This window comes from Pelodiscus sinensis, chromosome 2 (genome assembly GCF_052426305.1).
Source record: "Pelodiscus sinensis isolate ZL-2025 chromosome 2, ASM5242630v1, whole genome shotgun sequence".
In the NCBI taxonomy this organism is placed as follows: domain Eukaryota; kingdom Metazoa; phylum Chordata; order Testudines; family Trionychidae; genus Pelodiscus; species Pelodiscus sinensis.
The window spans coordinates 3,401,512-3,426,025 of record NC_143053.1 but is presented as its reverse complement, the minus strand read 5'-3'; the positions used below and the strand labels follow the sequence as shown (position 1 = coordinate 3,426,025).

Below are 24,514 nucleotides of genomic sequence, written 5' to 3'. Positions count from 1 at the left end.
GACCCCATGGTCCTGGCCAGCCCCCAACCTGTCCTATGGCCCATCCTGTCTAACCAGTATTGCTTCAGAGGGGGAGCTGTCCGGCAGGCGAGTTCGTGGCAGGAACTTGCCAGCTGTCTACACTGGTCGCTTGAATTTCCGCAAGAACACTGACGCTCTCATGTAAGATTGTCAGTGTTCTTGCACAAATACTATGCTGCTCCCGTTCGGGGAAAAGCCCTCTTGCGCAAATGTATTTGCACAAGGGGGCCAGTGTAGACAGCTAAAAAGAGTTTTGCGCAAAAAAGCCCCGATGGCGAAAATGGCGATTGGGGCTTTTTTGCGCAAAACCGCGTCTAGATTGGCCACTGACGCTTTTCCACAAAAAGTGCTTTTGTGCAAAAGTGTCCTGCCAATCTAGACGCTCTTTTCCGCAAATGCTTTTAACAGAAAAACTTTTCCGTTAAAAGCACTTGCGGAAAATCATGCCCGTCTAGACGTAGCCCTGATGCCAGAACATGGCTCTGCCAGTTCCCAGGGGAGCAGGGCATGAAAAGGATGCGCCCAGGGGCGCCCTGTGGCTATAGGCTGACTCGGCTGTCGCCTAGGGTGCCGCCTTCAGTGGCGTCCAATGATGACATCACCGCATTGACGGCCCAGTGACAGCTGTGCAGGCGGGGGCGCCGATCACGCAGTGCCACTGGGGCACCAGCTGCCGCACGCAGCCCGCCTCGGGCCGCTCCTCGATGTGCCAACAGCTGCAGTGTCTTTTCAGCTCTGCCCTGCCTGTCAGCCCCCACCAGGTAGATTTGAACCTGGGATCTCTGGAGCTGAGTATAGGAGCCTCTACCCTCTGAGTTAAAAGCCAGCTGGCTCCCAGCCCGTGATGTAGGGGTCTCTTGGTCTTCACTCTTGCTGTGGTCTAGGTACCACTTGCATTGCTCAGTAACCACACTTGGGCTACATCTACACTGGCGGCTTCTTGCACAAGAACATCTTGCGCAAGGGTTCTTGTGCAAGAGGTCTTGCACAAGAAAATGTCCACACTTCCATGTGTGAGCTGTGCTTTTGTGCAAGAGCATCCATGGCCGTGTGGACGCTCTCTTGCGCAAGAAAGCTCCAATGGCCATTTTAGCCATAGGGCTTTCTTGTGCAAGAAACCCCTGCCCAGCGTCCACACTGCCCTCTTGCGCAAGAGCCCCGTGCAAGAGGGCTTACACCTGTTAAAAAAGAGCGTAGCTCTTGTGCAAGAAGCCCTCTCTTACCACGCCGTACTGTAAATCTCCTTGTGCAAGAGCGGGTGGGCAGTGTGGACGCTCTGCAGAGTCTTGCGCAAGACCAGCCGATCTTGCACAAGAACCCGCCAATGTAGACATAGTGGCTGTGTCTAGACTGGCCAGTTTTTCTGGAAAATCAGCCCCAGCGCCCCGTGATGTCATCATCAGGTGCCCGGGTCGGTGGCGCCCTAGGCAACTGCCTAGTTTGCCTAGGCTCATGGGCCGCCCCTGCTGATGAGGTTCAACAAGGACAAGTGCAGATGGAAGAATCCCAAGCATTGGTACAGGCTGGGGACCGACTGGCTAAGTAGAGATTCTGCAGAAAAGGACCTGGGGGTTCCAGTGGATGAGAAGCTGGATAGGAGTCAACAGGGGCCCTTGTAGCCAAGAAGGCTAATGGCATATTAGGTGCATTAGGAGGAGCATTGCCAGCAGATCCGGAGATGTCATTATTCCCCTTTATTCGGCTCTGGTGAGGCCACATCTGGAGTATTGTGTCCAGTTCTGGGCCCCCCACCGCAGAAAGGATGTGGACGCATTGGCGAGGGTCCAGTGTAGGGTGACCAAAATGATTAGGGGGCTGGGGCACATGACCTATGAGGAGCAGCTGAGGGAGTTGAGTCTGTTTAGTCTGCAGAAGCAAAGAGCGAGGGGGGATTTGAGAGCAGCCTTCAACTTCCTGAAGGGGGGTTCCAAAGAGGCTGGAGAGAGGCTGTTCTCAGTAATGACAGGCGGCAGAACAAAGAGCGATGGTCTCAAGTTGCAGTGGGAGAGGTCCAGGTTGGATATTAGGAAAAACGATTTCCCTAGGAGGGTGGTGAAGCACTGGAATGGGTTCCCTAGGGAAGTAGTGGAGTCTCCATCTGGGCTTGACAAAGCCCTGGCCGGGTTGATTTAGTTGGGATTGGTCCTGCCTAGAGTGGGGGGCTGGACTTGATGACCCCCTGAGGTCTCTTCCAGCTGTATGGTTCTATGATTCTAAGCGGACGGAAGCATGCATTCCTGTCAGCCTCCTGCTGGAGTTGCATACTTTAAATCCACCTGCCTAGGCTAGTGTAGACCATTGCTTTTCATAAACCAACCCACAGCGCCACAGACCAACAGTTCATCAGGGCAAGTGATCCTGGTGAGGCCACACACCACCAACACAAAATACATCAAGCTCCACAATGGCTACATGGCAGCTTAGGTTGACTTAATGTTGTCGGATTGACTTGCCCTCCCTTATGACATCGGTATCCCCATATTACCATATTCAAGGCAATATTTGAATGGTTTGAGAAGCTGCAAATCGCCAGGCAGGAGAGAGACATTAACCAGTGTGAAGTGCTGGCTACAACAGGAGTCGGCTACGTCTACACTGGCATGATTTTGCGCAAGAACTCTTTTGTGGAAGAGCTCTTGGGCAAAAACTGTTCCAGAAGAGAGCGTCTGCACTGGCATGTGCTTTTGCACAAGAGCTTCCGTGCCAGTGTAGATGCTCTCTTGCGCAAGAAAGCTCCGATGGCCAACAGTTGCGCAAGAGGACTTATTTGTGAGCGGGAGCATGATAGTTCTTGCACAAGAAGCCCTGATTTCATACATTAGAACGTCAGTGTTCTTGTGCAAGATCACACCAATGTAGCCAGAGCCGAGGTATTTGCCCTGCCCCACAGGTAAGGCCCATGGACACAGAAGGATGCTAACAAGGACAAAAGACTTTTTGGCTCTGCTTGGCCCCAAGAAGATGATTGATGCAAGTGAATTCCTCCCATGTGCTGAGTTTGCAGCACAAAGCACATGGCAGGATGGGGATAACACCCCCAAACAAAAGGAACTGGCTCGCTCTGGTTGCTTAGGGTGGGGGGTCAGGAGAGGCAAAGGTTTCTGGGCCTAAACAAGAGATCTCCCAGCTGCTCAGCCTGGGCTAAAAGATGCTCACTTGCTTATTAGAGACATCTCTTTACACCTTGAAATGTAACTTTGTAGCACATTTGCATACCTATGGTTACCTGCTTTAATCTGGTAAATAACACTGGGGCTGCGTCTAGACTGGCAGGATTTTGCGCAAATACTTTTAACGGAAAAGTATTTGCGCAAGAGAGCGTCTACACTGGCATGTGCTTTTGCGCCAAAGCATCTGTGCCAGTGTAGACGCTTTCGTGCGCAAGAAATTAACGTTGCTGTCTACACTGGCCTCTTGCACAAGAATACTTGCGCAAGAGGGCTTATCCCTGAGCGGGAGCATCAGAGTATTTGCGCAAGAAGCACTGATTTTGTACAGTACAACGTCAGTGTTCTTGTGCAAGTACTCGCGGCCCGTGTAGACGGTGTAGACACTTTTGCGCAAAAGTGACCGCTTTTGTGCAAAATCTTGCCAATGTAGGTATATAGATTTGTATAGGATTGGCTACAAGTCTAGGCTACGTCTACATTGGCAAGATTTTGCATAAAAGCGGTCACTTTTGCGCAAAATCTTGCCACCTGTCTACACTGGCCGCGAGTACTTGCGCAAGAACACTGACGTTCTAATGTTTGAAATCAGGGCTTCTTGCGCAAATACTCTGACGCTCCCGCTCAGGGATAAGCCCTCTTGCACAACTGTTCTTGCGCAAGAGGCCAGTGTAGACAGGCAACATTAATTTCTTGCGCAAGAAAGCCCGATGTTTAAAATGGCCATCTTTTGCATTTTTACATCTTTTGCGCAAAGGCACATGCCAGTGTAGACGCTCTCTTACTCAAATACTCTAAGGCAAAAACTCTTGCGTTAAAGAGTATTTGTGCTAAATCTTGCCAATATAGACGTAGTCCTAGTGTTTGGTGTAAGATCTAAGAATGTTAAAATGTGGTTAATTGACTAGTCGACTAGTCTTTTACCTCCTTAGTAAGATCAAGGGTGCAAGTGACCTGGGATAAGTGACTGATCTTATGGGTCTGGGAATAAGCTGAATATTGCCGCGATTCTTGGTGTGAGAGGCACCTGTCCCGGGGTCGGCTCCCCAGGGCGGTGCGGCAGATCAGTGTGTCCCACAGGACTGTTGGTGACCCCACAACTAGGCTGATGTGGTGCTTGAGGGCTTCACACTGGCTGGCTGGGCTGGTGCAGTCCAAGCACACAACCCCACACGCAAAGTGGGGCTGCTGCCCTGAGGCTGGGCCTCGTGCACTCCGTGCGCTGCAGGGGGCAGCACCAGGACACCCAGCTCAGCTCTGGCTTCCAGCTGCCCAAGTGGGGCAGTGTGTAGACCCGGGCTCACCAACCTTTTTAAGCACGAGATCACTTTTAGAATTTAAGTGCAATCCAGGCTCTACCTCCAACCTGAACACCCTTGCCCTGCCTCCTTCCTGCCCCTTCTCCAAGGCCCCGCCCCTCCTCACTTCATCCTCCCCCCCATTCACTTTTATCAGGTTTGGGGCAGAGGGTTGGGGTGCCGGGCAGGGGGATGCAGGCACTGATCTTGGGCTAAAAGATTTGGAGTGTGGGAGGGGCTCTGAGCTGAGCCTGGGGCAGAGAGTTGGGGTGCAGGAGGGGGGTCAGGGTGCAGGCTCTGGGAGGGAGTTTGAGTGCAGGGGGACTCAGGGATAGGGCAGGGAGTTGGGGTGCAGGAGGGGGTTCAGGCTTTGGGAGGGAGTTTGGGTGCAGGGGGACTCAGGGATAGGGCAGGGAGTTGGGGTGCAGGAGGGGGTTCAGGCTCTGGGAGGGAGTTTGAGTGCAGGGGGACTCAGGGATCGGGCAGGGAGTTGGGGTGCAGGAGGGGGTTCAGGCTTTGGGAGTTTGGGTGCAGGGGAACTCAGGGATAGGGCAGGGAGTTGGGGTGCAGGAGGGGGTTCAGGCTTTGGAAGGGAGTTTGGGTGCAGGGGGACTCAGGGATAGGGCAGGGAGTTGGGGTGCAGGAGGGGGTTCAGGCTTTGGGAGGGAGTTTGGGTGCAGGGGGACTCAGGGATAGGGCAGGGAGTTTGGGGTGCAGGAGGGGGTTCAGGCTTTGGGAGGGAGTTTGGGTGCAGGGGAACTCAGGGATAGGGCAGGGAGTTGGGGTGCAGGAGGGGGTTCAGGCTTTGGAAGGGAGTTTGGGTGCAGGGGGACTCAGGGATAGGGCAGGGAGTTGGGGTGCAGGAGGGGGTTCAGGCTTTGGGAGGGAGTTTGGGTGCAGGGGGACTCAGGGATAGGGGAAGGAGTTTGGGGTGCAGGAGGGTTCAGGACTGGGGCCAGGGTTCGGAATGCGGGCTCCAGCTGGGCACCACTTACCACAGGTGGCTTCTGGGCGGAGGTGCAGGGGACTACGGCAGCCGCACCCTGCCCTGGCCCTGCACCGCTCCATCCCTGCCCCCCCTAGAGACGGGGTACAGGTGGGGGAGGGGCACCCTGACATGGGCAACCCCCCTTCTTCCGGTAGGCAGGGGGCTCCCACGGGTGGGGGCAGCTCCAGCCCATTCACGGACTCGCGGAGCGTTCGCTCTCCTCCCCCGTTCCCTGCCTCAGTTTCCCCGCGGGGCTAAGGCTGCGGACGAGCGATCCGGGGGCCGGGGCGGGGCAGCGCCTCAGCGCGGCTCCCCCGCCCGCCAGCAGGGGGCGCACTGGCCGGGCGACGCTCGGGCCTCGCGGCTCCGCCTCGGGTCGCAGCTTGATGACGTCAATAGAGAGCGCGCCGCTCGCCGGGCACCCGGAAGAGCCCGTCACAATGGGGGCCGCCAGGGGAGGAGCCGTTCAGAGCCGGGGGCGGGGGCGCCCCGGGCAGAGAGTGAGTGGGGGAGGGGGAAGGGGTTGAACTATGCCACTGCGGTGGGGGAGGGGCTGCTCAGAGGGGCTGACTGTGGGGGAGGGGCGGTAGGAGGGGGCGGGGCTGAACGTGGGGGAGGGGTGGGGAAGGGGGAGGGGCTGCTCAGAGGGGCTGACTGTGGGGGAGGGGCGGTAGGAGGGGGCGGGGCTGAACGTGGGGGAGGGGCGGGGAAGGGGGAGGGGCTGCTCAGAGGGGCTGACTGTGGGGGAGGGGCGGCAGGAGGGGGCGGGGCTGAATGTGGGGGGGAGGGGCTGCTCAGAGGGGCTGACTGTGGGGGAGGGGCGGCAGGAGGGGGCGGGGCTGAATGTGGGAGGGGAGGGGCTGCTCAGAGGGGCTGAATGTGGGGGAGGGGTGGCATGAGGGGGCTGAGGGCAGCGCTGACAGGGGCGGGTGGAGACTGAGCTCTGGGAAAGCTGGTGAGGTGGGGGGGGAGGGGAGTGTGAAGGGGGGGAGGAGCCCTGGCCAGTGTTCCCCACCCTGGCACTCCGGGGGCAGCAGGTGGGGGGCCCACAAGAGACCTTCAATACCTGCCTCCCTAGGCCTCTTACAAAACCTTCCCAGGGTCACAGAGGCACTGGCTCTGAGAAAAACAAAAACTGCCGCCATCAAGTGATTTAAATCCTAACCCCCCCCCCCCCCCCAGGAGGAACACTTGAATTCCTTCCCCACGGGCGCCCCAAGCTCTTTTACCATGAGAGAGCTTGAGAAAACAAAGAGAAAATAAACTGCAGTCTGAGGCCTGCATTCATTCTCTCTCTCTCTCTCTCTCTGTCACACACACAGACGGACAGACAGAGCAACCAACCTGTTTCTTTCTTTCCAGGACACAAGAATCAAATAATCACTTTAAAAAAGGTGATTTTCTTAACAAAATAAACAGATACACTTGAGAAAGCGTATGTGGCTGCTCGGTGTTACAGAGCAACTGACTAAACCAAATTAAAACACAGGGAACATCTCCAGATCCGCTCTTGGATAGTGAATGGGAAAGGGAAGGCACGGATTCACACAGAAGAGTTTAACCAAACAGCCAAAACAAAGAAAAATACCCTGATCACGACTAAATACATGTTTTCTCTCTACTCACGGTCTGTGCTTCAAGTCCCAGTTCACTCTCGTCCAATATTTCTCATAGGCATGGTAATTCTGATTATTGAATGTTGCTCCCTCCAACCCTTAGCTTAGAAGACACAAAGGAAGAGCAGCCAGGTATCTCCAGCTCAGTGTTTCTCAACCAGTGAGTACCCCTTAGGGGTACTCGAGAGAACTCTGGGGGGTATGTCAACACAACTGAAATTTGAAGAAAAGCAAATTTTTGTTCTAAGTTTTACAGCGCTTTATCATTTTTGTTCTTTTTAAACCCCAAAATTTCATTGCCCACCCAGCTACAATTAAGTTGTTTAAACAAATGTGTTGCAGTGGTTGAAAATTTTGTGTCTGAAAACTAGATACTGGGGGTACTTATAAATTCTTTTTAAACAAAGGGGTACTTTATTAAAAAAAGGCTGAGAAACACTGCTCTAGCCAATTCAAATTTCAGCACTGTATCCCTGTCGACACCCTTGCTAGCGACCTGAGTTTAACCTTTTAGTCACCAAGTGCTGGCCAGCACTCCTCCTATCCATTGCAGGTAGCTATCCAGAGAGGAAGGTGGGAGGCGCAGGGAGCTCATGGCCCCCTATTCTGGAGTGATCGAGCCATCTGGCTGCAAGGCACCAGGTGCTGTGACATTGGGAATGGGGATTTAATGGGGGTCGTGGTCCCAAGCCCATGTAACAGGATGTCATGTTCTCTCTGCAGGTCTCAGCTGGCCACGCCTGCCCGGGAGTGCCTAGCTGAGCATCAGTGCCATTGGCCCTCTGCGTTGGGTGGGGCCTGACTAGTGACTGCTTAGGCACCATGCCTCGGAAAAGGAAACATTGTCAGCGTTCAGCCCCCCTTCAGTTGGCTGAAGTCACTGCTTCAGAAGCCCCAGTCCTGGCCCGGGTTGGCTCACGGTGCCGCGCACAGCTGGGTCGCAGGACTAGGACGCCAAGCTACTTTCCCTTCAGCTTCCTGCCAGTAGACTGTCAGCTCCATGTCTTCTCTTTCCTTTCTGAGGTGGAGAAGTGCACAGCTGCCTTGGTCTGTGAAGCCTGGAGCAAGCTGATCCGCACCCCCAGGCTCTGGAGGGTGGCTGACTTCATAAGACTTGGGGCCTTCCACTCAGGCATGGATTTGGTGCTGGTTTCTGCCAGAGAATTTGAGAGGTGGAAAGAGTGGGTCCACCAGTATGCCTATCACCTGACCTCTCGTGGTGCTAGCCTGCTTGTCCTCCGGGCCAGCTTTGACCTGGGTGACCAGAAGACCAAATGGGCTGACTTCCTTTCACGCTTTTTGGACAGTGTCCACTGTGGGGAGTTGCAGGAGCTGGAGCTCAACTGGACCTTGACGCACCTGGAACCGCCCGACTTCTACCCGTCCGGCAATGGCAGCATGCTGCAGGTCAGCTTGATCAAAATGGAGCAGATCAGCAACTTCCAGACCCTTCTGGAGAAGCTTATCCAGAGGTCCCCAAAGCTCACCAGGATGAAGCTGCCCTTTGACTGGTCTGCACACTCAGTTGCCATGCTTACCCAGTTCCAGCAGCTTCACACCTTGGAGCTGAAATACTTCGGGAGCTTCAATGGGGTTTGCCCAGAGATCATGCGGGATCTCGCCAAAGCCCTGCCCCACCTCAAGACTCTAATCCTTCATGTGCTGGTGCCAGTCAAAGACTTGGGCATCTCCTATTCCCTGGAATCCAGATCCCTGGAGTACTTGGATGTGTCCCAGAGCCGCGGCCTGGTGTTCTATCACCTCGACCTGCCCTCCTTGAGGGTGCTGAGGATCAAGAAGACAGTTCGGGGCATCATCCTGAACCGGAGAACTAGGCTGGCTCTTCAGAGTCGCTGGTCCTGTCTGTACAGCTTGTTACGGAATGGCACGCCCAGCCTCCGGGTGTTCAACAACCAGGTGCTGCTGCCGCACTGGCGGGAGCAGACATACAAGGAGCTCAATGCCTTGCTGCTGCAATCGTGCTACTGTGTTCAGCACTCGGACACATGGTTACTGTAAAGCTTGATGGTGAAGGGAACAGCAAAGAGAACGTGGCCTCTCTTGTATCTACTGGTGTCAGTGGAGGGGGTGGATAGCACAGAGAGACCATGTGTCTGCCTTGGGAGGGGCCAGATAGCCTGTCTCTCGGGGCCGAGCAGTTGTCAGGTTTCAGGAGAGGATGTGTCTAGGCCCAGAGCTGACTTAAAACGGGAGGCTGGCTGAGGAGTATGTGAAGGGAAGGAGACTGCTTCTCGGCTACCAGGAGAGTAAATGTTCTGTTCCCCATCGCTGTTCCCTGCTTGTCGTTTGTAAGGACACCGTATGCCATAAATGACGGTTCGTGCTGCTCACAGGGGGGGAAGGGCCCTGACTCCTGCACACAGTAAAATTACAGCCAAACACACGTGTCCTTGGCTCAATGTGCTGATGCAGAAATGAAGATAGAATCAGAATCCTAGAACTGGAAGGGACCTCGAGAGGTCATCAAGTCCAGCCCCCTGCACTCATAGCAGGACCCAGCACCGTCTAGATCATCCCAGATAGACGTGTTTCCAACCTGCTCTTACATATCTCCAGAGATGGGGATTCCACAACCCCCCACACGCAATTTATTCCAGTGTTTCACCACCCTGACAGGTAGGAAGTTTTTCCTAATGTCCATCCTAGACCTCCCTTGCTGCAGTTTAAGCCCATTGCTTCTTGTCCTGTCCTCAGAGGCTAAGAAGAACAATTTTTCTCCCTCCTCCTCATCACATCCTTTCAGGTATTTGAAAATAAATAGACTTGGTCATCTTTGGAGTGTCCAGTATCAATGGCAGTGACTGGAAAAAAACCTAGGCCTCTTGCTCGTAGCTTGACAGTGTTATTGACTGGTTAGAGCAGGGGCCTGGGTTCTTTTCCAGTCACTGCCATTGATACTGGACATGTCACAGACACATTTTCAAAAGGAGCCTCTAATGGTGGGTGCCTGACATGTTGTGGGATAGCAGCAGCTGTGGCATTCAGGGGCCCAAGTTCGCCATCTCAGGTTCCCATCTTTAAATGGGAGTAAGCCTGATCTACCTGCCTGGGGATGTTCTGAGGCCTTTAGACCCTGGACCCAGGTGCTGCCAAAATCCATAGCAATATCAGCCAGTAAAGGAACAGGGATATGTGCCACTTCCCTGCCAGCAGAAAGCACCTCTCCCTTCCTGTTTTGCTGACACGTAACCTCACTGATTCTTCAGACCAGGCCTATTCTGGGTCAGCTGCTGAACTTATGCTAATACCAATCAATGGAGCCCCGTCTCTGTCAGTCTGTTCTAACCCGGCACCGGGCCAGGCATTCTTGCTCTGTTGGCTCTGTTTCCTAGGAGCCTCTTTCTAGCCTGGAGGGAGCATGTGCCTCAGCCTGGCTTTGTCGGGGTGATGCTCCTCGTGGGACATGTGGTGGAAGAGCCCCTGGCTTTTCTGCTGGGCTCTGTTTCACAGGTTGTGATGAGGGAGCAGAGCCAGAGTTATTCCTCTGAGGAAAGTGTCTAGGGCTACCTCTATGCTATAGCCCAGGTAACATGCTGAGATCGATCCACTGGGAGTGGATTTAGTGGGTCTAGCAAAGACCAACCAAATATACTGCAGATGGCTCTCCCATGGATGCCTTTGCTTTACCCCGGATGAGAAGAGGAAGAGAGATTGATGGGAGAGTTTCTCCCGTCGGCCCGCCCTGGTGTGCGCCCCGCGCTAACTCGACGCCAGGCACGTCGACTCCAGCCACCTTATGCGCACAGCTGGAGCGGCGGCACTCAAGTCAGCTGGCTGCCGGAGTGTAGATGCAGCCCGCGATGCCTGTGGGGTTTGAACTGCACAGGTGGCTGGGGGAGAGGTTGCTGCGCTGCCAAATGCTGGCTGGGGGGATTCCCGTGCATGGCCTCTTTCCATCCGCAGGCTTGAGCCAAAAGCCTCAGTAGCCCCTGGCTTAGCTGAGCCCCGGAAGGCTTTGTCTAGCTCCTGGCACAGTAGGCTCCTGTCCATGGCTAGGCTCCGAGGCACTACGGGGAGATAACCAAGGAATCAGGGTCCTACCCCCAGCTGTTCGTACCTCCTGTGCCTCCCACTGCTATGATGCTTTGCTGGAGGCAACATTTGACCTGGGGGGAGTATGTCCCTGTTGCCCCCCCCCCCCACGTTGCCTTTCTCCCTGCCAGAAGCCCTAGCAGCATCTGAGGTTCCTCCCCAGGTGCCTCTGCGTCAGCAGTGCTGCCAGCATGGGGGAGGAAGGGGGGAGGCTGGCACAGAACACAGCAGCACGTCTCCTTAGCAACGCTGGCTGCCATGAGCACCTGGCTCCGGCTTCCCGCAGAACCAATGTTCTTAGTCCGCATTGCCAGAGCCTGGGCCCAGGGGCTCTAGAAGAACCTGACGCTCCCGGGTGCGAGCCGTGATTCCAACTCTGCCCCTCTGGCATGCTCTGCCACGAGGATAGGGCTCGTTTGTGCAGGAGACCGAGCTGCCTTGGGCATCAGTCTGAGCCTGTGGCATGAATTCTCCCTCCCGCCGGCACCAAGGACCACCCCAAACCTCCCCACCCTCCGCTCTGAGCACGGGGCTTTGCCTGTAGCTGTGCGGGGGAAGGAGAAGAGTGACGGCGTGACAGACGAGTCGCGCGTCCGGGGGCCGTGATGAGCGCGGTGAGAGAAACCACACGGCACCGAATGGATTAGAAGGAGGCTCAGCAGCGATGGGTGCGTCGGGAACGTGCGCGGAGTGATTGGCGGGTTTTGTTACCTGTGCACACAGCTGTGCTGGGTGGGGGCTGTGGGGGAATCCCTCCTGGCGGGCTAAGGAGAGGCAGCACTGTGCTGCCATAGTGCCTCAGTGGCCCAGTCGAGGCCTAGGGCTCCGCCGCGCCAGATGCTGTACACAGAAGAGGCAGCCCTGTATCATGTTGGGCTGGAACATGGTAGCCAAGTCCGGCTGGTCCCTGACCTGGTTGCTGTGCCAGCTAGGGATGGAACCTCCCATTTATCCTTTCACATCCCTAGTGCCAATGTTTCCTCATATGTCTGATCTGTCCCAAGGCGTCCTGGCCGTGCTGCCTTCATCCTGTTCCCTCCCCTCCCCCCGTGCTTGTGTATGCAGAGGGGCTGCTGGATGCTTGGAGTGCACTGTTGGGGAAGACACCACCTGCGTGAGGAGGGGACCGCAGCACCTCCACTCCCCTGCGCCCAGAGGGGCCTTTGGGAGCACAATTTTTGTGAGTACAATTTTTCTCCTTCCTCTTTGGAATGCCCTTTTAGATATTTGAAAATGGCTCTCATATCCCCTCTGTCTTCTCTTTTCCAAACTAAACAAGCCCAGTTCCTTCAGCCTTCCCTCCTAGCTCATGTTCTCTAGACCTTTCATCATTTTTGTTCCTCTTCTCCACATCTTTCTTAAAATGCAGTGCCCAGAACTGGACACAATCCTCCAACTGAGGCTTAATCAGTGTGGAGTAGAGCAGAAGAATGACTCCTCGTGTCTTGCTCACCACACTCCTGTTGATGCCTCCCAGAATCATGTTTGCTTTTTTTGCAATGAACATAAGAACGGCCGTACTGGGTCAGACCAAAGGTCCATCTAGCCCCGTATCCTGTCTGCCGACAGTGGCCAGCACCAGGTGCCCCAGAGGGGGTGGACCGAAGATAATGATCAAGCGATTTGTCTCCTGCCATCCCTCTCCAGTCTCTGACAAACAGAGACCAAGGACACCATTTTATCCCCTGGCTAATAGCCTTTTATGGCCCTAACCTCCATGAAATTATCTAGCTTCTCTTTAAACTCTATTATAGTCCTAGCCTTCACAGCCTCCTCTGGCAAGGAGTTCCACAGGTTGACTACACGCTGTGTGAAGAAGAACTTTCTTTTATTAGTTTTAAACCTGCTACCCATTAATTTCATTTGGTGTCCTCTAGTTCTTCTATTATGGTGTCACAGCACCGTTTCCTCTCTCCGTATGGTTTTGAACTAATTGCTTCTTAGGCCAGGTCTGCAGTGGGGGAGGAAGTTGAACTGAGAGACGCGAATAGGGTAGTTGGAGTCGACATACCTTAGTTTGACATACCACAGCATCCCTGCTGCGGGAGGCTGATGGGAGAAACTCTCCCATTGACTTCCCGTACTCCTCATGGCCCCAAGGAGTGGTCAACAGGGGAACCATCTGCGGTTGATTTAGTGGGTCCTTACTAGACCCCTCAATTGAACCTTGAGTGTCGCTCTCCATTTAAGTGTAGACAAAACCTTCGGCAGCCCCACTGCTGACTGAGGGATTCTGCTCTCTGACAGTTGGGCGGTAAGAAATGAGGGATCTTAGGGCAGGCTTGCCCAGGATGCTGGAATCTCTCTTGTAATTGACATGATTAGACAACAACAGTTACCAAACGGTGCATCATTTACATTCGTTTGCCAGAGCAGAGTTTAGACAGAGGTGGGCAAATACCAATCTGCGGGCCGGATCCGGTCTGTCAGGGTCAGTCCCTGGCGGGCCCCTAACCTCTGTGTTTACCTGCGGCTCCTCATGTCTGGAGCGATCGCAGCTCTTGGCTGTGGATCGCCATTTGCAGTCGATGGGCTTGGTGGGAAGTGGTGTCCTGGTCTGCATTGGTTCCCACCGCTCGTTGGCTGTGAACGGCGATCTGCAGCCAGCAAGAACTGCGATCGCGTGATACCTGTGGCGGCACAGGTAACCAGAGTGGGGCAGGTAACCAGAGTGGTAGCAGGTAACCAGAGTGGTGGTGGCCTGCCAGAAACTAACCCTCTTGGGCCGCTGCTCTTTTACCACCCACCCCTGGGTTAGACAGATGCAGCTCAGCTATTTCTTTCTCCTAGCCCTGGCCGATCTAAGTGCACTGTCCATACGTGCTAAGCAATGTACAGCCTTGAAGATACAAACTGATGTAGCAATGAGGAGTCAGAGGTGTGACTGCAGCTTTCGAATGCGGTTGGGCCCCCCACCCCTGTTCACTTCCAAACCGCCGCCTTGCTCCCACTCAGCTGTTCGGAGAGCATGGCTAGATTGCATGGCTGGAATGGTGCCCTTCGCGGGAAGACTATCCATGCCTACATACAACAGTGAGGCAGCATGGTCCAATGGTCAGAGCATGGGAACCAAGGATCTTGGGCTCTATGGACTCTGCCACTGACTCACTGGGGCAAGTCACTTTAATTTCAGTACAACGGGCATAGGCCTGCCCGTTTCCTGGGGCGTGGGTCTTTGTAAAGCAGGATCTTCCTGGGCAGCTAATGACTATCCGAGGCAGCGCTGCACATGTACAGAGAGAAAGGGAGGAAAAGGAATCATAGAATCATAGAATAATAGGACTGGAAGGGACCTCAAGAGGTCATCGAGTCCAGCCCCCCGCCCTCAAGGCAGGACCAAGCTCCACCTACACCATCCCTGACAGATGTCTATCTAACCTGTTCTTAAATATCTCCAGAGAGGGAGATTCCACCACCTCCCTTGGCAATTTATTCCAATATTTGACCACCCTGACAGTTAGGAATTTTTTCCTAATGTCCAATCTAAACCTCCCCTGCTGCACTTTAAGCCCATTACTCCTTGTCCTGTCCTCAGAAACCAAGAGGAACAAATTTTCTCCTTCCTCCTTGTGACACCCTTTTAGATATTTGAAAACCGCTATCATGTCCCCCCTTAATCTTCTTTTTTCCAAACTAAACAAGCCCAGTTCATGAAGCCTGGCTTCATAGGTCATGTTCTCTAGACCTTTAATCATTCTTGTCGCTCTTCTCTGTACCCTTTCCAATTTCTCCACATCTTTCTTGAAATGTGGCGCCCAGAACTGGACACAGTACTCCAGCTGAGGCCTAACTAGTGCAGAGTAGAGCGGCAGAATGACTTCACGAGTTTTGCTTACAACACACCTGTTGATACAACCTAGAATCATATTTGCTTTTTTGGCAACAGCATCACACTGTTGACTCATATTCAACTTGTGGTCCACTATGACCCCTAGATCCCTTTCTGCCATGCTCCTTCCTAGACAGTCGCTTCCCATCTTGTATGTATGGAACTGATTGTTCCTTCCTAAGTGGAGCACTTTGCATTTCTCTTTATTAAACCTCATCCTGTTTACCTCTGACCATTTCTCTAACTTGCTAAGGTCATTTTGAATTATGTCCCTATCCTCCAAAGAAGTCGCAACCCCACCCAGTTTGGTATCATCCGCAAACTTAATAAGCGTACTCTCTATCCCAATATCTACATCATTGATGAAGATATTGAACAGTACGGGTCCCAAAACAGACCCTTGCGGAACTCCGCTTGTTATCCCTTTCCAGCAGGATTTAGAACCGTTAACAACAACTCTCTGACTACGGTTATCCAGCCAATTATGCACCCACCTTATCGTGGCCCTATCTAGGTTATATTTGCGTAGTTTATCAATAAGAATATCATGCGAGACCGTATCAAATGCCTTACTAAAGTCTAGGTATATGACATCCACCGCTTCTCCCTTATCCACAAGGCTCGTTATCTTATCAAAGAAAGCTATCAGATTAGTTTGGCATGACTTGTTCTTCACAAACCCATGCTGGCTATTCCCTATCACTTTATTACCTTCCAAGTGTTTGCATAGGATTTCCTTAATTACCTGCTCCATTATCTTCCCTGGGACAGACGTTAAACTGACCGGTCTGTAGTTTCCTGGGTTGTTCTTATTCCCCTTTTTATAGATGGGCACAATATTTGCCCTTTTCCAGTCTTCTGGAAATGAGTGGGAGGAAGGCTTTTTAGTGGTTAGCACCTGGGAGCGGGGGACAGGCCTCCTGAATTCTATTCCCAGCTCTGCCACCGACCTGCTGAATGACCTTGCCCCCATCACTTCTCCTTGGTGCTTTGGTTTCTTCACCTGTACGAAGCTGCAGAGAGACATAGTTCGTTTTACTGAAGCTTGGATGAAGGGGAAAGGAAAGGGCTACAAACCAGCACTATTAGAGGAGTAAAATATGGATTTAAAGGCCTTTTTTGTGGCACGTTGAGGAATCCTGAATCAAATGAAGCCCACGAACAAACCTCGGGGGTGAACATCTCGTGTGGCAGCCCATCCTACTGCCAAACCGCTTGTCAATCTCCCATCTGGGCACCTACCGTCTCCTCCTCTCTGGCCTTCCCAGCAGCCACCGCGCTCCCCTCTGCTGCCACCCAGCTTTCCAACTGCTGCTGATCCCACCCCCCTTCACAGACTCCACTGCCCCTTCTGCATTAGCCCTGCCCAGTGCCGCCCCTGCTTGCATCTGTTCCCCACCTCTGGGATCCTGTGGTCCCCCAGTGTGCTTCCCCCTCCCCAGAACATCCCTCTGGCCCCATACTCTGCCAGACCCCCCCCTTTTCCCACAGGCCCTCCAAAACTCCGCTGCTTCCTTTCCAGCCATCTGGAACCACCACCCAGTTCTCTAAAGCTGGGAGCCAACAAGAACGCACCGAGGCTTATTCTGTGTATTCCGGGCTCCATCCAGCCCGCCCTCCCGCTTGTCTGGTAGAACCTCCAGTCTCCTCCAATGTATCCCACCCAGCATAGTTTATATGTTCCCCAGGCCTGCTGAGTAAACCCCCTGGCACTGCAGTAGCGTATTAAAAACTAAAGCCAGCAGAGGGTTCCCTGCACCACCCGTCGAGTTGGGGCAGCCTGTAGGAACACGCCAACGCACAAAGCTACAGCACCTTGTACTCCAGGATTTCAATGCAACTGCCACACAATGGGGGGGGGGATCAGCCTTAAAACACCCCCAGCAGGTAGCGAAGCAGCCAGCCTGAGTTTCCGATCACGGGGCATCGCCAGCAGCAGAAACCCCTCTTCAGAAGGAACGACAGCAAATCCAACAAGCCAGCGGGAGGGTCGAACGTGATTTCCCGGGTGCTGAGGCGAGAGGCACGTTTCAAAGCAGAGCGACGTCGTGGTAGCGCTTTGCCTTTGGCCGGTGAGGCCGGTTTTACTCTTTGGAGGCGGAAAATGACATTTAACAAGGCCTGGATGGCCTGCGGGGGAGTGTAGGGTTTCTTTCAGCCCAGTGGCTTGGAAACTTAACACTAGACTGGGCAAATGACTAGCAGAATAGGCGGCCCTGACAGGCAGATGGATTGCACAACCTATTGGGTTAGTTTCATCTCTGTCTTCTATGATTCAGCTAATGCCGATGTGGCTACAGCCTGGCTCGGAGGAAAGGGACCATTAGCAATTCATGGTATCGCGGCAGCCACAACAAAAACGTTCTAACCCCTGCACGAACAGCTGGTGGTTAGAACAGCAGCCTGAGCATTTGAAGACCCGCGTTCCATGTTCATTTCTGCTCAGGACTCTCTTTGAGCCGGTCCCTGCGCCTCTTTGTGCCTCAGTTTCCTCTGTCAGCACCAGAACCACCTCCCCATCTCTGTGAAGAGCTTTGGGCTCCTCAGGGGGAAGGCGTGCAAAGGCCAGCTCTTGTTTTAGTATTACCAGCAATAGTCTGGTGGAATGCACTTAGCATGGGGAAGACAATCCAAGCCGCGGGGGATGAATGATATTTCAGCTACTCACTTCCTGCAGCACATTTTGGGACTTTTGGAAGGCAAATAACTGAAGATGGAGCTCGTGCTGTTTTGAGGAGCCCTACACTGCGCCTTGAGATCTAGCAAAGAGCCAGAGGGGAGCGATCGGCAGCTGAGCCCTTCCTGCCGACCTGCCTCACAGCCAGGCATGCCCTCGCACGGCTGCAGAGAAACAGGCATGCAGCCCTCCCTCCCTCCAGCTTCAGCAAAGGGGCAGGGGGCTAGGAACAGAGCAGGGTTCTGCCTCCCCTCCTCCAGCTGGCCAGGAGGCCTGTCTCTGACAGCTGCATGCTGGCAGCATTTCCTGGGCTCCGGCGTCCTGTGCCAGTGGGTGTGCTTGGGCGAGCTGCCGAGCCTGCCCCTCTTGGAAGTTCCCTGTAATTTGCAGGAAGCACCAGGCACTTAGTGCCCCTTGTTGATTTCAGCAGGGGGCAGGAGATAACAGCCTCCATGAACGAGCTGGGAGCTAGTCTCTGCAGCTGCCCATTCATTTCTCCAGTGGGGGCGCAGTCTGTGTCCTGCATACATCTGTGGCCACGTGTATTTTAAAGCCTCAGTCACGCAGGCTAAATGGAGTCCATAAAGCCCATTGGCTCACGCCTCCGCCTCAGTGCCCGGGGCCGAGCCCCAGCTGATCTTATGCGGCGCAGCTGTAGAGTTAGGGATGTAAGTGACTAGTTGCCTAGTGACTCTACTAGTCACTTCCCCCCACACCTTGCTGCCGCTATCAGAGAGAGGCAGCGGGGGGCTGGGGTGGGGGGAGCAGAAGACAGTAGTGGGGGGAGTTGGCTTAAAAGCCAGTTCCCCCCAGTAATGTCTCCCCAGAAGCAGAGAAGTAGTGGCACAGCAGGGGACTGGGCGAGAGCTGGGAATCAGCTGATTCAGAAGGGAGGGGAGGGGAGGGGAGTCGGGAGCAAGCCAGGACAGCTGAATCCCAGCTTGCTCCTGGTCCCCCAACTGTGCCGCTGCCTTTTAAATACAGTAAGAGCTCTTAATCCATTTCAAAGGCAGAGCCACAGTGAGATTAGCCCCCGGGCCAGGAGCTAACCCCGCTGTGGCTCTGCAGTTTCTTCCCTTTTCGATTAATCAAGTAGTCAGTTCCATCCACTACTCGATCAGCTGATGCAATTTAACAGCCCTATGGCTGTCTCTGCAGAAGGAGAAATCACTTTGAGACCAAATGTTTGGGCCAAAAGGCAACAAGGGGAGGGGTGGGGATGGGGTGGTGTGTGTGTGTGTGTGCGTACACCTGTAATCCCAACCCCAAGCCTGGTAAAGACAAGACAGCTCAGAAAAAACCCGGTGTGTGAGAGATCTGTAAGCACAGAGTCTCCTACCATTGGGTTCAAGAGCTGGAAAAGCCATGAAAAAAGTGGTCACGGCTCTGCTAATAGCTTGGCCCAGGCAGAGTTGAGTATCTGCAGTTGCCGCTAAGCGGTGGCTGCGACAATTCGAATGCGCGTGGGGTGCTCGGAGATCCTCCCATGGAAGATGAAACGCCTACGCTATGTCTACACTGCAGGCTTCTTGCGCAAGAAGGGATAGCTCGGAGTGTCTACGCTGCATGCGCATTCTTGCACAAATAAATGTACAGTAACGCATCAGAACAGAGGGCTTGCGCACGAGTTATTCCTTTCCCCTGAGGAATAAGCCCTCTTGCGCAAGCGGGCAGTGTGGACAGGCAAGGGATTTCTTGAGCAAGAAGCCCCTATGGCTAAAATGGCCATCAGAGTTTTCTTGCGCAAGGGAGAGTCCACACTGCCATGGGTGCTCTTGCGCACAAGCACATGGCAGTGTGGCCGCGTTCTTGCGCAAGAAGCCTGCAGTGTAGATGTAGCCCTAGCGACCAGGATGGGGTAGATTATCGCACAGCTGCTACCCTCCGACACCTTTGCAGCCTCCGGCGTTGGCTACTGTCTGACACAGGACGCGGGGCTAGATGGACATTTGTTCCCATCCAGTCCAGCGACTCCCCGCCGCAACAGGATTGCAAAATGCTTCTCGCTCTTGCTGGCTGGCAGAGCTGTGGCGGGATGGATGCAGGTAGCACTGTTGGGTGTCCAGCTCATTCATTTCCCATAGGTGTCTTGGCTAAAATCCATGACGTGAAGTTGGTACCTGCAAGGAAGAGCCCTGCTAGCCAACGTGGCCACCTCACGGAGATCATGGGAATGCACGTCACGTATTAGACTTGCTCTGGGGCCCTGACGACAACGCCTCATTGTTGTTTCCTGCCTGTACCCTGAGGATGGGTCAAGAAGCAATGGGCTTAAACTGCAGCAAGGGAGGTTTCGGTTGGACATTAGGAAAAACTTCCTAACTCTCAAGGTGGTGAAACACTGGAATCAATTGACGAGGGAGGTTGGGGATTTAAGAGCAGGTTGGACAGACACCAGTCAGGGATGATCTAGATGGTACTTGGTCCTGCCGTGAGAACAGGGGACTGGACTTGAGGTCCCTTCCAGTTCCATGATTCTACTCAGCGGGCAAGCAGGGTGAATGACCCAGATTTTACTGTTAGGGCTGGAGGGGGCGCTGCTGCTCAAAGGGGCATGGAGGTGGCTGCTAGCCCACCAGAGACACTCAACCCCCTTCTGGTGACCTCTGGAAAGGCCAAGGTCATTGATGGGGCTTAAAACCTTTGTGAGGGCCCAAGGTACAAAGGAGGCAGCGATGCATGTCTCATGCCTACCTGAAAGGCCCCAGCTGGAGGGGACTGGGGTGAAAAGTAGGCTGCATTGGCTTGCACTGGGAGAGCAGGATCTCTCGGCTGTGCCTGGAATTAAAGCCAGCCTGGACGAGGGAGCAGGTCCCTCTGCTTGCTGCATGGGCAGCCTGGCCAGCCGCCCCTGGAGGTGGGTGGGAGGGGGCCCCAGATGCAGCCCAGTGGGGACCTGGCCAGTCTTTCCTATAAGCTGAGCACTTGGGCAGCTACCCAGGAGATTCAAATGCTCCCAGCTGATTAGCAGAGCACCCCAGTTGGAAGAATGTGTTTGTACTGTGGTGCACATCCACACATGCCTCAGTGCACATAAAATTTATTCTGCATATGGATGGGAAAAAATTAGAGGGAACATTGGTCTGGGTGGTGGTGGGATTTCACCTACAGCAAACGGCTATCCATGATCACTGCTTTAATTCTGGGAAAGCGAGGTTAAAGACAGCAATGCTTCTGCCCACTAGATAAGGGAAATTCTGATGGCTGAGAATAACAGAGGGCAGGGGAAGTGGTCCTTTGGCAAGATAACTCCTGGAAAGTGTCTGTTTTCCAGGGCTTTGCCAGGTCAGGTGGATGGCTGGGAGATGTTTCCCCACGGTAGGGCAGGGCCAGGCCTTGTGATCAATGTGACTATTGACCGATGCTGCCTCCTTGCATGTTGTGCTCTTGTACTCCCTAATGGGCTCACACACTGGTCTGGGATTGAGCAGGGAGAAGGCAGGCCGGCCAGGCATGGTGCTAGGAGACAAGCATACATGCTGGCAGGGAGGCTGGTCAGATCGGGGGGGGGGGGGGGGGAGAGGGGATGTCACTATACTGGTGAAAAGGCAGGATTCCCTCGAATAGGGGTGCTCCCCCTGTGAGCCACTCGTGGCCCATGATACCCTCAGGGCCATAAAGGTAGCATCTATCGTGTGTGGCCACATAACCGACGGAGAGTTGCATATGCAGCCCACAACAGTAAACAGGTCAAGACAACTCTGTGGGGAGGCTAGTCCCCAGCCCCAACCTTTCCTCCCCAGGCCCTACCTCTCTCAGGAGCTGCAGCTAGCCCATGACCTCACAGCAAAACTTACTGGGTGGCTCCCCCCTGCAAAAGTTATTGCCCACCCTGCTGTAGAGTGTTCAGAGATGGGAGATTTGCCTTTTGGCATGAATGATGCTGAACGTCTTCAATCGGGGGCAGGCTCCCCTGACCGGCTTCCTCATGGTTCATCACAGCACTGCCCCAGGCCCCTGTGCAGCCTTGCTCAGGGCCTGCTGAAGCAGGTAGCCGCCGTGAAAGTGGCAAGGCAGTGCCCGCACTAAGACTTTCAGCCAATTCACATTATCAAGAACGGCACGTTACCCTCACTCCTACCCCCGCGAAGCGAGCTGGGGGCTTTGGCCCGTAGTTAGCCACAGTACAGAAAGTTAGAAAACAAGTCCAGCATTTAATGATCTTAGCTGAACCGGATAAGGAAGAGAGACTCCTCCGGCCAACAGCAAGCAACACCACTTGCAACCAATGACACGCAAGTTAGAAACTATTACATCATCGGCACACATGCTCATTGGCTGCCCGTGTCCCAAAGTGAGACAGCAGTGGTTAGTCCCTTCTACCTAATAGCAGCTAACCCTTTCCCGGGAGTCACGTCAAGCACAGCGTGTGAACAGCAGTGCAGCTTTGGACAGCAAACTGCCCCTGTGCTGTGGATTAGTAAATCCCAAAGAAAGTGCTCCTAAAAGTTAGTTCTCCACTGCAGTCCACAGTTTGCTCTCATGATCATGACTTCAGCCTACAGGCACAGCCCCACAACCCTGCCTGAGATCGAAATGGGAGACTGTCCCATAGAGAATCATGGAGCAAGGTATGTGCTGTCCTTGAACGGATACAGCATGTTGCAGTTTGAACATTTGGCCCCTTGGACTAAGACTTGAAATAATCATTTGCCTGATTTCTCGGGCAATGTTTGCTCATGTGAGGAATTTCTCTTCTGCCGACTCACCTGTTTGGGACACAGAGGGCTAGTTCCTGCCTAATGTGTCAGTGGTTGGAGAAACTGGCTATTGTAGACTCCAGACGCAGAGGGGCACATGGCAATCCCTCTCCCCCAAGGGCACATAAAATAAAGATCATGGTGAGCTCTAATGGTGTTTTCTCCAAGCATCAAAACATCAACCCATTGATCAAATTCCACCTCCTGCAATCACATTCTGCCTCCCTGAATCCCCTCCTGCGTTTTAAATAGACACGGCCTTCTTCGCTTGTGTCCTAACATGTTGCGCTGTTGAACGGACGGTGTGTTTCACCCTCAGAGGTGGCTGCATGTCATCAGCAGATGAGAATCTCTTGTACATAGTTAGTAAACCACCGTGGGATCCTTCTAGCTGGGTGGGTTTTGAACAAATGCAAGGTCATTTCCAAAAATAAATACTGATTGAACCATCAGCAGCAACCACTGCACTCAGCTAGAGCAAGAGGCACATAGTAATCCATGGCGGGAAGGGAACGCAAAAGATTGTGTGTCTGCTGCAGATGGGGCTCGTGCAGCTAATGTGCATAGCCATAAAACAAAGTGCCTGCTCTGTGGATCTGAAACTGACATGGTGCAAAGACAAACCAAGGTGAGGGGATGGCAGATTGCTTGGTAGGGTGTCTGCTTAATCTCTGAAGAGCAGGCATGAGGACAGGGAGAGAGGGGGCTGCAGAGAAGATGGAGGTGATCAAAGAGGTCGGATTTGAGGGGAGTTAACAACAGGAACTGGTCCAGGCCTAGGAGCAGCATGAAAGCATGTGGAGAAGTGAACAGATGAAAGAGGAAGGGGTGGGCACAGCTGAGACCAGGAACAGGAGCTGACGAACAGAGGGGGCTCTTAGGACATGCCTGCACTGGCGCTAGAAGCGGGCTTCCCAGCTCGGACAGACAGACATGCCCTAGCTCAAACTAGCAGCACAGCCCAGGTTAGCATAGCTGGAGGCTCTTTCTAGCCACCGGAGTACAAACCTGGCTGGACCCCCTGGGAAAGAACCTGGGCAGCGAGCCCAAGGGGATGCCCATGCTACTCCCGGCTACCATGCTGCTTTTAGCATGCTGGCTCGTGTGGAGCTAGCACGTGTCTGTGTATCCTACCTTCAACAGTGACTCTTCCCTCTAATGGGGTAAGAGCTCTGGAGTCCTGCTGGACATGAGAGCACACCGAGGGTCCACTGCTGGAGGAATTAGGGAAGACTGCACCCCACTGACTTCAAACACTCATCTCTTCTCCCTTTGTTCCTCCCACACGTGGGCAACCGTGACCAGGTCTGGGTGCCACGCTCCAGGAAAGATGGGACCACATGGAGAGAACAACAGAAATGCGCAAGTGTTAGAAAGAAAGCCTGATGCATAAAGGACAGCTGAGAAAAGCCAGGCATGTGGAGTCTTGAGAAAAGCAAGCAGATGGGAAAACTTGATTGTTTTCAAACACATCAAGGGTGATGAGGGCTCATGTCTTCTCCATGTCCACTGAATGCAGAGCAAGAAGCAATAGGAACTAGTCTGCAGCCAGGCAGATTTAGGTCAGTTCCAGGGACAAGCTTTCTAACGCTAACGGTAAGCTCTAGAACGGGGCTCTGGGGAGGTTATGGAATCCCCATCATTGGGCTAGTTCAGAAGCAGGTTGGACAAATGCCTGTCAGGGATGGTCTGATTTACGTGGTCCTGCGTCAGCGCAAGGGGCTGGACTCGATGACTTCTCAAGATCCTGACATTTCTCGGACTCTGATGATGAAAGGTCCACTACTGAAGACAGGGCTTTGCTGCTGGCAGCTCCTGCAGCAATGTCATCCCTATGAATGGGACAGCGGGCGTGGCTGCCACATGACTGGCCCCGGGAGAGGCAGAAGAAAGACGAGTGGCTCAGGGACAGTCTGACAAACAAGCATGTCCAACAGCAGCAGCGCAACCTCTGCCAAACAGATACTGTATTCCGCAGCGTGTGTTTCACAGGGTGGCGAGAGATTGCTCTATGGAGACAGTGCGAAAGGCCAGAGAGGAGACCAGCTTTAAGCAGGCAGGGAGCGGGGAATAATGCAAGATAGGGTGGCCAGGCAGCAGATCTAAAAATATGGTTTGCAAATGAATCCTGAATGCCCAGGGATTTAGCGGAGTTGATAAACAGA

The 24,514-nt window shown here is 53.8% G+C and overlaps 1 protein-coding gene across 1 annotated transcript; it reads left to right on the top strand.

Annotated features, from left to right (window-relative positions):
• The first annotated feature begins 5,864 nt into the window (after positions 1-5,864).
• LOC102447605 (uncharacterized) lies at positions 5,865-9,376 on the top strand. The gene is made up of 2 exons (XM_075919958.2): positions 5,865-5,974; positions 7,814-9,376. Exon 2 carries the CDS (start codon positions 7,913-7,915, stop codon positions 9,107-9,109), a length of 1,197 nt encoding a protein of 398 aa, XP_075776073.2. The 5' UTR covers positions 5,865-5,974; positions 7,814-7,912; the 3' UTR covers positions 9,110-9,376.
• The last annotated feature ends 15,138 nt before the right edge of the window (positions 9,377-24,514 follow it).